The 15,257-nt window shown below is 39.1% G+C and overlaps 1 protein-coding gene and 1 long non-coding RNA gene across 2 annotated transcripts in view; both read right to left on the bottom strand.

Moving 5' to 3' along the window:
• LOC309628461 overlaps positions 1-15,257 on the bottom strand; it is a 731,364-nt gene that overhangs the window by 25,045 nt on the left and 691,062 nt on the right. The window lies entirely within an intron of this gene.
• On the bottom strand, positions 153-14,478 carry NPY2R (neuropeptide Y receptor Y2). Its single transcript, XM_082391553.1, has one exon. The coding sequence runs from the start codon at positions 10,022-10,024 to the stop codon at positions 8,870-8,872; it is 1,155 nt and encodes a 384-aa protein (XP_082247679.1). The 5' UTR covers positions 10,025-14,478; the 3' UTR covers positions 153-8,869.

The raw sequence follows: 15,257 nt of genomic DNA, 5'->3' as shown, positions 1-15,257 counted from the left end.
AGGTTCTTCCCTTTCATCACTTTAAGTATATCATGCCACTCCCTTCTGGCTTGTAGAGTTTCTGCTGAGAAATCAGCTGTTACCTTATAGGAGTTCCCTTGTATGTTATTTGTCATTTTCCCCTTGCTGCCTTCAATAATTTTTCTTTGTCTTTGATTTTTTCCAATTTGATTACTCTGTGTCTTGGCATGTTTCTCCTTGGGTTTATCCTGTATGGGACTCTCTGTGCTTTCTGGACTTGGGTGGCTATTTCCTTTCCCATGTTAGGCAAGTTTTCAACTATAATCTCTTCAAAAATTTTCTTGGGTCCTTTCTCTCTCTTCTCATTTTGGGACCCCTATAATGCAAATGTTGTTGCATTTAATGTTGTCCCAGAGCTCTCTTAGGCTGTCTTCATTTCTTTTCATTCTTTTTTCTTTATTCTTTTCCACAGCAGTGAATTCCACTATTGTGTCTTCCAGGTCACTTATCCATTCTTCTGCCTCAGTTATTCTGTTATTGATTCCTTCTAGTGTAGTTTTCATTTCAGTTATTGTATTGTTCATCTCTGTTTGTTTGTTCTTTAATTCTTCTAAGTCTTTGTTAAACGTTTCTTACATCTTCTCAATCTTTCCCTCCATTCTTTTTCCAAGGTCCTGGATCATCTTCACTATCATTATTCTGAATTCTTTTTCTGGAAGGTTGCCTATCTCCACTTCATTTAGTTGTTTGTCTGGGGTTTTATCTTGTTTCTTCATCTGGTACATAGCCCTCTGCCTTTTCATCTTGTCTATCTTTCTGTGGATGTGGTTTTTGTTCCACAGGCTGCAGGATTTTAGTTCTTCTTGCTTCTCATTAAAGTCTTTTTAATGATTGGTGCCAGAAGAATTAGATAAAGATATGAAAAATAAATAAATCCAAACACAAACATTAATTGAGATGAATCATGGATGTGAAAGGTAAAACTGTAAATCTTCTGGGAAAACAGAATATCTTTCTGGCCTTGGGGCAAGCAAATATTTCTCAGAGAGGACACAAAAAATACTAATGTTAAAAGAAAAAATGATCAATTGAATTTGATCAAAATTAAAAACTTTTATCACTTCCTGGGAAAAATCATTTGTGATACATGTATTTGGGAGAATATATCAAGTTTATATTCAGTATATATCCAGAATTTATAAGGATCCACAATTCAATAAAAAACAAAAGAAATACAATTTTAAAAAATGTACAGTAGACATGAATAAAGAATAGACTTTTCCAAAGAAGATATATGAATGATGAATAGGCATGATCAACATCATCAATCATCAGATAAATGCAAATCCAAAGCACTATGGGATTTCCACTACAATTGAAAATATTTAAACGTCTGACAACACCAAATGTTGCAAAAGTATGGAAGAACTGGATCTCTCATATTTTTTTAAGTGGGAGTGTAACTCCCATTTGAAAAATGCTTTGGCAGTTTCTTATATAAAGTTCACTATATATCTATTCCATGACCTAGTAATTCAGCTGCTTGTATTTTCCTCAGGGACATAAAAATATATGTTCATGAGAAGACTTAGGAAGGAAAATTTATAGCAGATTTAGTCATAACAGCCAAAACCCTGAAATAACCCAAATGTTTAGCAAGAGGAGAATGGATAAATAAATTGTAGTGTACTCACAAAACTGAACATGACCCAGTAATAAAATAAAAATGAATGAATGTACAACAAATGGATGAATCTCCAAATCATTATATTATGTAAAATAAGCCAGATATAAACAATACATAGTCTATGTTTCCATTTGTATGAAGTTGAAGAATAGACAAAATCAATCTATGGCTTGCTATTGGAATAGGGTGGAGGTGATTGGAAATGAACATGAAGGATCTTTATGAAGTGATGAGAATCATCTATATCTTGATTGAGGTAAGTGGTTATATATGTGTATACACTTGTCAAAATGCATGGAATTATGTACCTAAATCTGTGCCTTTAACTGTACATTTTACTTTAATTAAAATATAAAATGGTAAGGTATTGACTGAGTGCTGGGGCTGGCTGGGAGTTCAGCAGTGCTGCAGAAATTCAGTGAATCTTCCACTGAATTGGTACCTATTTGATCTACACAATGAAGGCAAACAGGAAACTATCGGGGGTCTTCTGCCCCTTTTCTTTAGAATGTTTTGTCTGCTCTTTCCCCTCCATGTCTCCCTCTCTCTACAGAGAGCACTCTCTCTCATACACCTCATTCCGAATGTGAAAAGCAGGAAGTAATTATCACAAGAATTTACTATTTTAAGGTTCAGTAAACTTATGTAATTATGTGTTGAATGAATGAACTCCCAGCTATTTAAAAAAATCTGATAATTAATTACAAATGTTTTCTTCTAGAGAGTTATGAGAGCTTGCAGATTATTTTAACTAAAAGGAGTGAGTGTTGCTGTCATGAGTATATGCAGTTTACATAAGGAGATGCTTATCTAAGATTTTCCACCTTTGTCCAGGACCCTTCACTTAGCATTGCTATCCACAGTGGTGCAGCTATTACTTTGCTCCTGCCTCCCTGTCTTCTCACAGTTTCTGCTTCCTGGTTTGGTCCAGGCCCTGTCCAGATGCTGACGCTTAGTTCCATGACCCCTTTAAGACTGCTCCCTTGAAATTGGCTGTTGCTCCCGACTCTCCAGCTTTAAGCATTGCCTGATGCAGATTCACCCACTGGTCTTCCCGGCATTATGGAGTATATTACATGCTCCTTGGAACCCTGCTCACCTCACTTGTCCTTCCAGCCAATCTCTGTCAGTAGAAAACAGAACTGGGGAGGAGGACAACAGGAGAAAACTCATGAGAGGGACTTTCGCTTGGGAATAACGGAAGATATTGTAAAGAATGCTGTTAATTTGTTGAACACCATGAGTTTTCTGCAAGGACGACATAACTCTGTTGCACAGTCATACCTGTAAAAATGTGCTGGTGGGCAAAGTGTAATCAGTAAGAGATGGTGAATAATCTATCAGTACAAGTGATTAGCACTAATAGCAAAACTGCTCAAAGTGTATGCTCAACTATGTTTTTGCATAGCACCACATCACAATATCAAAAGTTCCAAAATTCCATTAGTATACTTTAAATTATATCCACTAAAAGAAAAAAAAGCTGCTGGGACCTGTATTTTAATGAATGCTCATAACTATAATCATCTGTTTCATTTTGTCTTGGAATGTAATGACAGTTATAAGTAATTCTCATGAGGTCTTCCTAGGTAAGGAATGCCTCCATCTAATTTTAGACTTTTAAGCTAAACATAAGAAAGTAAATGTAAAATCCTTATAATGGAGACAAACCAGGTTTGTGTATCTCCTGTGGAGCTTTAGAGGTCATAAGCTATTAAGTGTACTGTGAGGCTTTTTGTGCCTTTGACAAAAACTGTTTATATGGAGTTGTCCTTGTAGTAGTAAGTAGGAAGATTTTACTTCCAGTAAATCATTTTTCCTGGAACAAAAAGGCAGAAAAAATCCTTCAGTGTCAAACCTCTCTTATTATTACTTCAGTGAATCTAAAATTACATTATCTCTGTTCCCCTAGACCCTGTTGTTACATCCCTCAATATGGTCAAGTCTGATGGGATCCAGATATAATTGTAGGTCTATTTTGACTGATGGTATTTGGTTCCAACTTAATATACACAATGCACTCTGCAGTCCTGACTCTAAATACATCCATTGAATCCACTTTTCTCTCCCCTTCAATTGCATTCTCAAAACAAGACTCTGATTTTCTTCTATCAGAGAACAGGAATAATTGCACAACAGATCTATGTGTACTTAGAGGCTGATTGTAGCTTATTCTATCCTAATAGATGACATTTTAAAATGTGTTGGTGTTCAAAATGATAAGCACCAGTCTGATATGTATCATCTTCGATTATCAACTGGTTGGTAACTCTCACCAAGGAGCTTTTATGCAGAACAGCTTATACCCAAATTATTTTTGTTCACATTCCAAAATGCATTCCCCCACTCTCTTCACCCTGTACCACCCACAGGCCACTGGTAAATACTTTCACAGGGCCCTGGTGGGAATCGTGTGTCATATGGAAAAAGGTTAATAACCACTGTTACACAGTTGGACGGTTTATACACAGGCAATATACAATATTGAATGATAATGTACATCAAGGTGATTTTGTTTGTAATTAAATGTGTGTATTTGTGCATATACACATATCTGTACTTTTTTTTTTTACAATGTATGTTACTTTCCTATGAGAAAGGCAAAAAACAAATTTAAAATCTTCAATTGCTTTTTCTTTATTTCTTTTGAAGATAATGCAGCACGTTTAAATTTTAATGTGACAACTCACACCTGTAGCATATGTTGTGTTTTGCAAGTAATTTGTTAAAGTGTTTAAACTTGGTAATAATTTGTTTATAAAGGAGAGTAGATTCAGGATTAGTCATTCCTGTTTACTTCCATTCACTTACACATTCACAAACTGAAAAGAAAGAGTTGCAGTTACAGATAACATGTGAATGTCATAACTCGCAGTATTTCCTATAAACTCTTCCATACCCAGGAAAACTTATAAAGTCTATGGACATCTGACCAGTGTACCAAGGCAGAAAAAGGTCAATGGTCTAACAGACAGGTGTCTTTTATAAATCTCCACAAATCAACCCTTAGTAACCCTTTGTTAAATAAAATTCCTACCTTTGTTTAATGTCATAAGACATAATCATGAAAATGTTTGTATTCTCCACTATTTTTGTGTTTCTTTAGTCTTTGTTTTCTTAAGGAAAAGTAAACTCTTTATCTTTTGTTGCCTTATAATTTAATATTTCATCTTGTGAACTTGAAAATTTTAAAATTATTTTCTCCCTGAAACATCATTTCCTTTGCTCATCCTAGGAAGCTAACTCAGAATGTATATCCTTGTGTGGTTTTTAGATTGTTGTTTTTAAAGTCTTGGTATAAATCTTTCTTCCTCCTTTCCAAAATGGTCTTTACTGGTACTTTACTCCTTAGTCCACCTGTACTAATAGGCCAGTTTTAAAGAGTATCTTTAACACATTGGCCTGGATAAGAGAAAAAAGAAAAAAAGGCATAGTTAACTTGCATCACTGCAACTCTGAAGAACCCAGAGGTACAGAGAAGGAGAGAATGTGGTTGCAACTAGAAATTGCACCATTTGAGCAGTTCTCAAGATTGCCAGATTGTTGGACAGCAATTAAGCACCATATTCTCCATTCAAAGCTCTCGCCTGTATTGTAGGGTCTGGAAACCTAAGAACTACATTTCCCCAAATCCCTGCCAGCAAGGCTTGATTTGTATTTCACAAGTGAGAGATACTCACATGAATTTTGGAAAGCAGAAGAGAAACAAAAGACATTACTGAGTCTATGGGAGGGATGGGCAGGAGAGTGGCTTTAGCAGGAGGCAATAACATTTTCACAGATAAAAATTTATGCTTATTCCTGTGTATTGTCCACATTGCTGCTGTAGATATTCATTGTGGTTTCCTGCAATTTTGCACTTCCTTGTTTCCTCAATGTCAGTGGAGGCTTTTCCTAACTTTCACTTTTCCAGTTCCTCCAATGGTTTTGCAAGATTTTAATTTCCTGTATTAAATGACTTTTTGCTGGAAATACCTGTGATCACTTCTCCTTAGCTATCTGAATCATGACTAATAGACTTCACTGGCTGCTACATGCTTCCCTTGTACAAGGTTCTAAATAATTCTGAGTGAGCCATAAGTGGAATCTATTTATAGAGCTCCTTCAACTATGCCAATGTCTATCCTTAATGGCCTTCAAAAAAATAAAACCAATCTAATCTTGGACAAATATACATCTTTACTGGATTCCAGCATAGCTAAAACCTTACTTTTCTACAAGTTGTACAATAAAGCTGGTTTCCTATCATGTAGCTTATCGTTTACATCCTTATGGATGTATCTTCAAATCTGCTTTAATATTTACTTGACTCATCAATTCAATTTCCTTGATGGATATTTACTGAGCGCTTACTTGGTGCCAGGAACTGCAAGTACCACAGTGATTAAAACAGTCCTGGTCCCCTGCCTTCATATGCTCCATATGTAACAAAGATTGGAAAAAGAGAGAATCTGCAAGGGGTAGAACATATAGGTACAAAGAGGTACTATACATCCTTCTAAGTCATAGAAAGATTTTGGCATAAGAATGATGAGGAGAAAAGTGATTTGATAAAATTTGAGTTTTGTGAAAAATCACTTGGCTAGTGGGCAAAGTTGGATTGGATAGGAAAATGATGAGATATAGAAAGAACAATAAGAAGTTGCTACATTAAACCAGATGAGAGATATAAGGGTCTAGGGAGATAATCACAGCCTGAACTATGGTGGGGAGCACAGGGATGGAGAAAAGTGAATTGATTCAAGAAACATCTAGGAATTAGCACAAAATGTGAGAATTAATTGGACATGTGTGATAAAGAGACAGAAGAGACAGGAGTGACTCCAAAGTGCTTACACTTTTGGGAACTGGGTGGATAGCAGTGTCATGACTGGGACAGGTAATACAGGAAAACAAAGTGGAGGTGGGGTGGGGTGTGGATCAAAATGGCAGGTTCTGATTTAGACACACTGGGTTTGATCTGCTGGTGAGAAACTATGTGGGCACGTCAAGTGGGCTGATAGAGGTTTGACGTCCAGAAGAAAGGTCAGGTCTGAAAATAGAGGTATATCCAGGCATTGTCAGAATATGGATTATACCTGCAGCCACAGGAATGAGTCCATTGACTCAAGTTCATGTACAGACTGGAGAGAGCACTAGACTAACTGTGCAGGAGCCACCATGATTTCCCTTTCTTTAGTTGTGTCAAAGGCTATCTCATCTTGGACAGGAACTCTGACATAAATTAACACACATTTCTCTAATTTCCCAAATTCTTTTTATTTCAACAGACAAAATGACTACATAAAAGACATTTTATTAATGAGTTAACATAATTAATTAGATCACAAATATTAATTGGATTCTAATAATTTACTATGACAACATGTGATACAGTAGCATGCACATTTCCTACAGTGTAAGAATTCTCCAAGAGGAAAAAAAAAATCTTTGAGCACAATTATCTATTAGCATCTTAAGCAAAGTAACTGCTATTTAAGAGACAAAAAGCTTCTTCTGGGACAGTTATGCCAGGTCCAAGAGAAAAATGAATTATTCAATTATATGTTACAGATATACATTATTTGTCAACTTCTTATTCAGTCTTACACTTAATCTAACTTCCATTGTTTTCATTCTTTTTCAGTATTCCAAAAGTGCAGTCTACTTTAAGACCAGTCTTTTATTTCTAGCATGAAAATAATTCAGTAAGAGCCATAATATGAATTTCAAATGTATCCATAAAATAAGTTGCTCCTGTTCACAAAGTTAATGTTTATAACTAAATGCAACAGTCATGCTGAATTTACTTAAAATTTAAGGAATCTATTCACAAATTCAGTCATACTTATAAAAAATATGATTACAATGAAACTTCATTAAGAGCATTCAAAGAAGTACAGCTGTTTTAATATCTCAATTATTTTTCATGAATGTAATAGGTTTTTAAGCATCTTTGGTTGGATAATACTGAAATAAAAATTGTACTCACAAAATCATTAAAAGAAAAGTATTACAGCATCTATGTTCCACTATTTATCAGTAAAATTTTATTATGTATATATTCAGAAGTTATCCAAAAATATAGCTAATTATTTTGAAAGGAGGATAACTTATGTTGAAACTGGTCCAAACTGAACATTTTTAAAGTGGAATGAATGTAATGTTTTTAATAGTTCTTACCAGATGGGTTCCATTTTGATGAAATTACATTGTTTTATGAATCACGGATGGGTCCATGGAAGATGAATTTCAAAAGTAAATAATAATAACACTGCAGTAAACACATTAGAGTATGTACCTGTGCAAAAACTGCTTACAAATAACTGCAAAATGTTACAAAATGCCACAAAACTATTTCCTAATCTGATTTAATTTTTAGTGAAGACAAACTCAGCTCCAACATAGGAATAGTATGTGTTCAAAAAGTTATAACAATTAGCAATGATTAAAAGTATTGTGTGGCATGCTTATTTGTTATCCAAATAGTAACTATACAAAGCAGGGACAAGTTGAAATGAGAAGTTAAATGATGGTTTACGTTTCTCTGAGAATTTCAGCCTTTGATTCTAAGTTGAAGAAACTTTTCGTTAAATGTGCATTTGGTTTTAAAAAACAATTGGCTAACTGGGTGGTAAAGATTTCCCCCATCATTTGCCAAAACACTAATTACATAGAAAATTTCAGTTTATTTCCTTGAAGCCATTCAAATAGTTGGTAACATTTACCTGCAGTGTTCTCTGATGGTTTTAGTCCATAGCAAGAATAACAAAAAGGCAAAATACAATAGAGAAGAGTCTGTGGCTTTCTAAGGAATTGGTGTTGGCAGCATTTTTATCAGATGAGGGGGGAGCAGTGAATTATACGTCATCCTCATTCTATGCCCTAATGTGATTTTAAAGTCAACTTTTTTACCCACCACCTCTTAGCAATGCTGATAACACCAACTCCTTGTTCACGTTTCCTTCACTCTGGGAAACAGTCAAAACCATTTCTCTCTGCTTTTATTCATAATCCAACCTACAATCTAAGCAACTGTAAGCAAACTGTTTTGTTGCCTTGTCTTTGAATTTGAGTGTTTTTACTAGACTCTGCCAACCAGTTTTCCATGAATTACACTGCAGATGCTTCCATTCAGATGCTTCCTTAAAATGGGAAATGAGGATGCACCTGCACACCCCACTCAACCAGGTTTACAGCTCTGGTCAGAATTCATCCATATATTTTCACATGGCAGTTGCCTTAGACATTGGTAGCCTCTGTGAAAGAATCATTGGGCCCATTGTTCTCTGTGGTTTCCAGGTTCTTTTTAGCCTTGAATGTCACAGATACCTCCGAGTGAATGGCGTCTAACCTCTGCTCACAGCGGAAGGCTGAGAGGAAAGCCTTTCTGTAGTTGCTGTTCATCCAGCCATAGAGAAGGGGGTTGGCAAAGGTGGAGCACATGGCAATGATATGGAACACAGTGAAGATGAGTTTGTACTCCTTCAGGTCCAAGACTTGGTTGTCAATGTCGACAGCAAGTTGGAAGGCATGGAGCGGCAACCAGCTGACGGCAAATACCACCACCACACACACCAGCATTTTGGTGGTTTTTTGCCTCCGCTGATGGTAGTGGTCATTAGCAGCTCCAGGGGTGACATGGTTCTTAAGTTTACTCCAGATACGAGTATAGGAAAAAGAGATGATGCCCAGAGGCAAAACGTACAGGATTAATAAGGAGGAAAGACTATAGACAGTGCTATAGATGCTCTTCTCCTCACCAGGCCACTTCTCAGTACAGGCCACAATCTCAAAGTCAGGAATAATCTCAATCAGTGAATACTCCCGGAAGATGGCCAGGGGGCTTGCTAGAAGGGCACTGATTCCCCAAGCCAAGCCAATAATCAAGAAGCTGATTCGCTTTGAAATCTTGCTCTCCAGGTGGTAGACAATGCAACGATGCCGGTCCAGGGCAATTACTGTCAAGGTGATGGTGGACACTTGTACCGCCAGGCCCTGGGCATAGGGCACCAAGTGGCATAGGACAGGACCCATTTTCCATTCCCCCATTAAGGTGTAGGTAAGTGTAAACGGCAAGCACAGGGTGTTCACCAGAAGATCCGCCACAGCCAGATTGGCAATAAAAAAGTTGGTTACTGTACGCATGCTCTTGAATTTGATGACCACATGGATCACCAAGGAATTGCCAATCACCCCAAGCAAGATGATGGAGCAATAGGCCAATATAAGGACGATCTGTACCTCAATCAGCTTGGTGCTGTCTATAAGCTCCGGCTCAGAGTTAGGGGCCAGCTCCCCTCTAGGAGTGGTGTGCCCTGGACCGAACTGCTCCACTTGCATTTCTTCCACTGTCTGGTTCTCATCAGCCTCTGCACCTAATAGGCCCATTTTCATCAACTAGCACAAGAATCTACAATTTAAAAAATGAACAAATATGGAACGAGGAAAACTCAAGGGTGCAAGGAATATCACAAATGGATTGGTTTCATTTTGGTTGGGGCTCAAAGTACCTGTCCTCTGATCCCTAAAGTTGCACATAGTAGAACATTTCAATAAAGTAGACCCTTTAATAAGTCTATTCACAAATATGGATGAATTAAATCAGATCCTTGAAATGTATATTATGAAGGCAAAATGTAATGTCTATAGTATAGACACAATTCCTATGTGGATGTGACCAAATTGATTCAATCCAGTTTAAGTGAGATGGATATTACAAACATTATCAATTAATTTTATAACTGCTATAAATTCATCAAATTAATTTTAAGGTAGATAAAGTTTGCTTCAATATCTTGACTGCTTTAAATTTATAAATATAGCAACTAATTGCACAGAAAAGAGACAAATATTAAAATCCTTTGCCTGGTGCTTGGACTTTAGGAGTATAAAATATTTAAGATAAACTGAGCAGATTCTGTTTCATAGCCATTTTTTCTAATGTAGGGATTAGCATTAAAAATAGGTAGCCTGTGTAAAACAGCAGCTTTTTTGATGACCTGAAATAAACTTCCTACCTGACATACAGCAGAATCCTACATAGGAACTGTATGAAAATATGTCCAGTCTGATTTCATCTCTCTCTAATCCCTGAATACAAAAGTTTTAACACTTTTCTTCTCTAGTCACCCACCTCAACCCTCAGAATCCTTCTGTGTGCCCTACTTAAGTCAATACTATCCTCATTAATTAAGCCACGTAAAGTTAAAAAGCAGGTAACTATGCAGGCTTTTTCATCTCCTTTAGCCCACATGTTTAAGAGAACCCTCAGACTACTCTTAAATATCTCTCCCAATGGTCCTCTTATTTCTACCACATTAATTTTGTCCTTCTTGATTTCTTACTGTAATAACTCTAATAGTTGTCTAACTTATCTCCCTTTTCCCTATCCTTTCTTCCTTCCTTCGTTTCTTTCCTCATTCATTCATTCATTCACTTAACTAATATAATTAAGCATCTACTAAATGCCAGAGGTGGCTCCACTCTCATGATGCTTATACTTACTCAAACATGCATTCAGCAAGTATTTAAAACCCACTGTCAGGAATTAGGATTTGTGCTGGGGGAAAAGACAATAGGATAGTGCCCTTACTCTAAAGCTCTTACATTTACTTAATAGAGCATACTCTGACATTAAAATGGTTTTTCTGAAATTCAAATGTGATCATTTCATTTCCCCAACATCTCCAAATTGCTTCAAATAATACTAATCAGTTTCTAATACAAAGTTACCTTCTCAAGTCTATAGAAACATCCCGAGCCCAACATCATAATGGTAGTACTTTTTGAATACACTCATAATGAAAAAAGGCTGCCACCATTAATTCAGAACCTCTTTGAAATGAATTTGTTTTTTATTAATCATAATCACATCTACCTACATCAGTAGGTGAGTCATATTTATTCATGCCACAGACAGTGTCTGGCTGAGCCTGTTTGCTCAGCTCCATTCTTCCCCTGACGCTAGAGGGCTGACTCTTGCAGACCATATTTCCAGGTGCCCGGGACATTGGGATGCTGGCTGCGCTTGGCCAACAGGAGGCACTGGCAGGTAACTAGGAGGCAGGAGGAAGGGAGAATCCAGAAGCCACTGTACTCTTCTCCCTCCCTCTCTCCTCTTACCAGTGCCTCAGCCGTCCCTCTATGGCTGGCTCCCACGGGAAAGGTCTGCAGTGATTTTGTTTCCAGTGGCGGCACATGGTCCCTGGATTCAGTCACACCGCTTTTTCCCTGTGTCCCTCTATCTGGAGGTAGTAATGATTCTTTGCTCTTGCTAATTCCTGTGTGGCCTCAACATCCTCTGCTTGGCTTCCATCACTTGTGTAACCAATTTTCTGCATTAAATTCCTTCTCTTTTGCATTCTTGAATAGGTTCTGTTTTGCATGATCTGCTGAGCTGCCCCTGCATATATGTTTTCATTAATTTGCTCTCCCACTACAGTTGCTGCATGTACAGGCTGATAACACTGACATACACAAGAAAATCCCAACTCCACTGTATGACATTCAAAGCTTTCCTTGAACTCAACCCTGCCTTCATCTCTCCTGCCATCTTAGGATATATCTGATGCTTCTGTCATCCCAAACTACTTCCAATTTCAGCAACACATCAGCCTTTCTCATGCCTCTATGCCCTCCTTATTCACTTATCTCAACAACCTGTGCTCACTTCTAATCCCACAAGGAGCACATGACACATCACAGTTGTTTTCCTTCAGCCTCCCCACCACAGCTGTGTCTTTTAGGACACAGTCTGGATTGTTTCCATTCATTGTTTAAATCTTAGCAAATATGGAAAGCACAATTTTACTGAATAATTGAGGTTAGCAAAATACAAAGTAACAATTTTGATCCTTTCCTTTACTGAAGATAATTGCCTATATAGGATTCTTGCTCTGATATGACATCTCTGTGCTTATTTTCTTGTTCTTAATCAGGTAACCACCTCTACAAGAAAGTTGTTCCAAGATATAATCTCTGATTAGAACATTAAAAATTGTTAGTCAGTACATACCACAAGGAAACTTTCTCTCTCCAAGGGCTTAACACACACACACACTAATAGTTGCTTATCACAGAGATGATAGAGATTTTCACGTACTCATGCATTTTCTTTACTGATATATTCTCGTTTTCTCTGCATACATTTCAAATAGAATGTTCTAAAGAACCCAGGCCACATTTTGCACTTGCCTCCATTCTTTAGTGATTAGAGAAAGTGGAAACTAACCATTCAAATCTTGGAGTGTTTTATTTGATGGGCCCTTCCATTTCTCTTAGACTAAGAAAGAGACTCTACAGAGCACAATTAGTCAATACTGACAAGTCATTAACAGAACTAACGAGACTCCAGAAGGTCTGAATTTGAGGTTTGCAGCAAACTAAATTGAGAGCAAGCCCAAGATTGACGGTTATTAGGAGCATATTTGATTTATTAACTTATTTTGCTTTTTCTTTTCAGTCTCATTTTCTTTATTCCCTTCTTTAAAGGTTCTCTACAGGAATGATTATTGATCTACAGGGTATTAGCATGTGGATTCTAATAGCTGTTCTCAAGCAGACGACTGGCCTTCAACCAGGTCAGAGTGTTACCCAGAGAATGTATAATTTTATGACTTCACTTCTGGAAAAGTGGAAGAGGATAAGAGAGTACACAGAGGGAGTTGCCAGAGTAAAACCTCAAAAGCACAAAAATTCAAAGATGAATAGAAAAGGGGGAAAACCTTTCCATGAAATAAGGTAAAAATGAGGCATTCACAGTGTTCAAGACATTCAAGGAGAACTGTGAGTGGTAGTTTTCTTGAACGAGTGAATCGTTAGAGATTCTGCTATAGAACTATTTCTTCGTAGAGTAGGAAAATGGCTTCAGGACTTGTTTTCCCCAGAGAGTCAAAGAACTTCAAATTATCTAAGTGGGAAACCAGTTTATGCTTTGACTCCATATTTAAATTTGTTTGGCCTTTTGCAACAGTATTCTTACTGTCACAGGTTGGCCTTAGTAAAAACTTAATATCTTTACAATCACAAAACTTTCCAGGAATTTTTCTCAGGGAAGAATCCCAGAAAATATGCCATATGCCCTATATGTATTAGTCCTGGAGAGAGGGGGTGTGGACATCCAGAACGTTGCATGTAAGACATGACCGTTTGTCTGATAAGCAGAAAGTTGAAAATATTCCCAAGGCGATTGGGAATGTCCCTCTTCTGTCTATTTGAGCCTCTGACCTTTGAAAACAGCACTGTGTATTTCGTGTCACTGAGTTTACACGATGTGTCCCTATTTCCAAAAGCCTTAAAGCTTTTCCTTTTGCCTCCTTTTTGTCCACCATATGCTCCTACCAGGGAGTGAGCCCTTCTGGTGCAGAACCAGCAAACGCTTACATAAATGTGTCCATTCTTGAACAGCTTTGGAGAATGCAGTATGACCTTCCCCCCTAAACAGGTGTTTATTTTTAAAGAGGCAAGAACAGTAACAACCTGCTGTTCTGGAAAGATAATTACCTCTCTCTAAGAAGAGTCAAGGAAATAGTCAAGACTCTTCAATGGGTAAGGAATATTCCAGTGAGTGTAGAAAACAGGGATGGTCTCACCCACAATGCCCATCTTCGGCCTAAATGTGGAAAAAAAGCCCCTACACTCATGAGGACCTCTCCCATCCCTCTTCAAAGGACCTGAAAGCTTTTTTTTGGGGTGTTCTCATTACCAGAAGGTGAATCAGGACTTACACTTACTGACCCGGCCCTCGGGCTTCTGTTGAGACGTGGAAGCCAGACGTGTGCCGCCTGTCAGTCTGATGATTATCTAGCCCGCCGACCCGGAGAAGGCACTGGGCGGTTCCCAAAGGCAGGCCCAATCCGTCCGCTCCGACGGTGCTGGGCAGCCGCGCGCGCGCGGGAGAGCAGGAGAGCGCAGCGTCCGCCTTACAGTCGGAGCCGCTAGGAGGTTTGCGCCGCTGGGGTCCGCAGCCCACCTCCGCAGCAGAGCGCAAGGGCACCGCCCCGCCCCGCACTGCGCGGCCAGAGGAGCGGGTGGGGATCCGAGGCTCCGGAGGCGGGAGGCGAATCCCTCCCTCGAGGAAAAAGAAACAGGGGCGGAGGGTGGGGGACGAGGGTCCCGCAATGGAGAAGGCTGGACGGAAATTCTCCGTGCGATGGAGCTGGAAACAGAGTCCAGGTCTCTCCCCCTGGAGGGCTTGGAGCGCGCGCAGCGGGACCCTGCCCAGCGCCCCCTCGCGGGTCCCCACCGCCGCCTGCAACGGCTTCTCTTCTCCCCTGACCCCCTCTGGCCACCCCCAAGTTTGATACTCTGGGTGTTCGCACCACTCCTACCTTCCACCAACCCCTCCCTTATTCTCCCGCTCCTCAGTTCTATGAGAGACGGCCCGGCGAGGACATACCCCGGACTAGGGCCGGGCTCACCACATCCACCGAGGAGAGGCCAGGGCCAAGGCCAAGGCGAGGGCTAGGGCGAAGGCGGGGCGGACAGTCCCAGCTGCGGGCGCTGCGGGTGAGAGGAGACCTCGAGCTGGCTCGAGGCGAACCTGGGAGACGGAAGCCCGGCGACTTGGCGGAGATGGTAAAGTCCCAGAACTGCAACCAGGAGTCGCTCTCCTCTTTGCTTGTAGGAG

This window comes from Balaenoptera borealis (assembly GCF_965194805.1).
Source record: "Balaenoptera borealis genome assembly, chromosome: 4".
NCBI lineage: Eukaryota > Metazoa > Chordata > Mammalia > Artiodactyla > Balaenopteridae > Balaenoptera > Balaenoptera borealis.
This window is presented reverse-complemented; position numbering and strand designations above follow the sequence as displayed.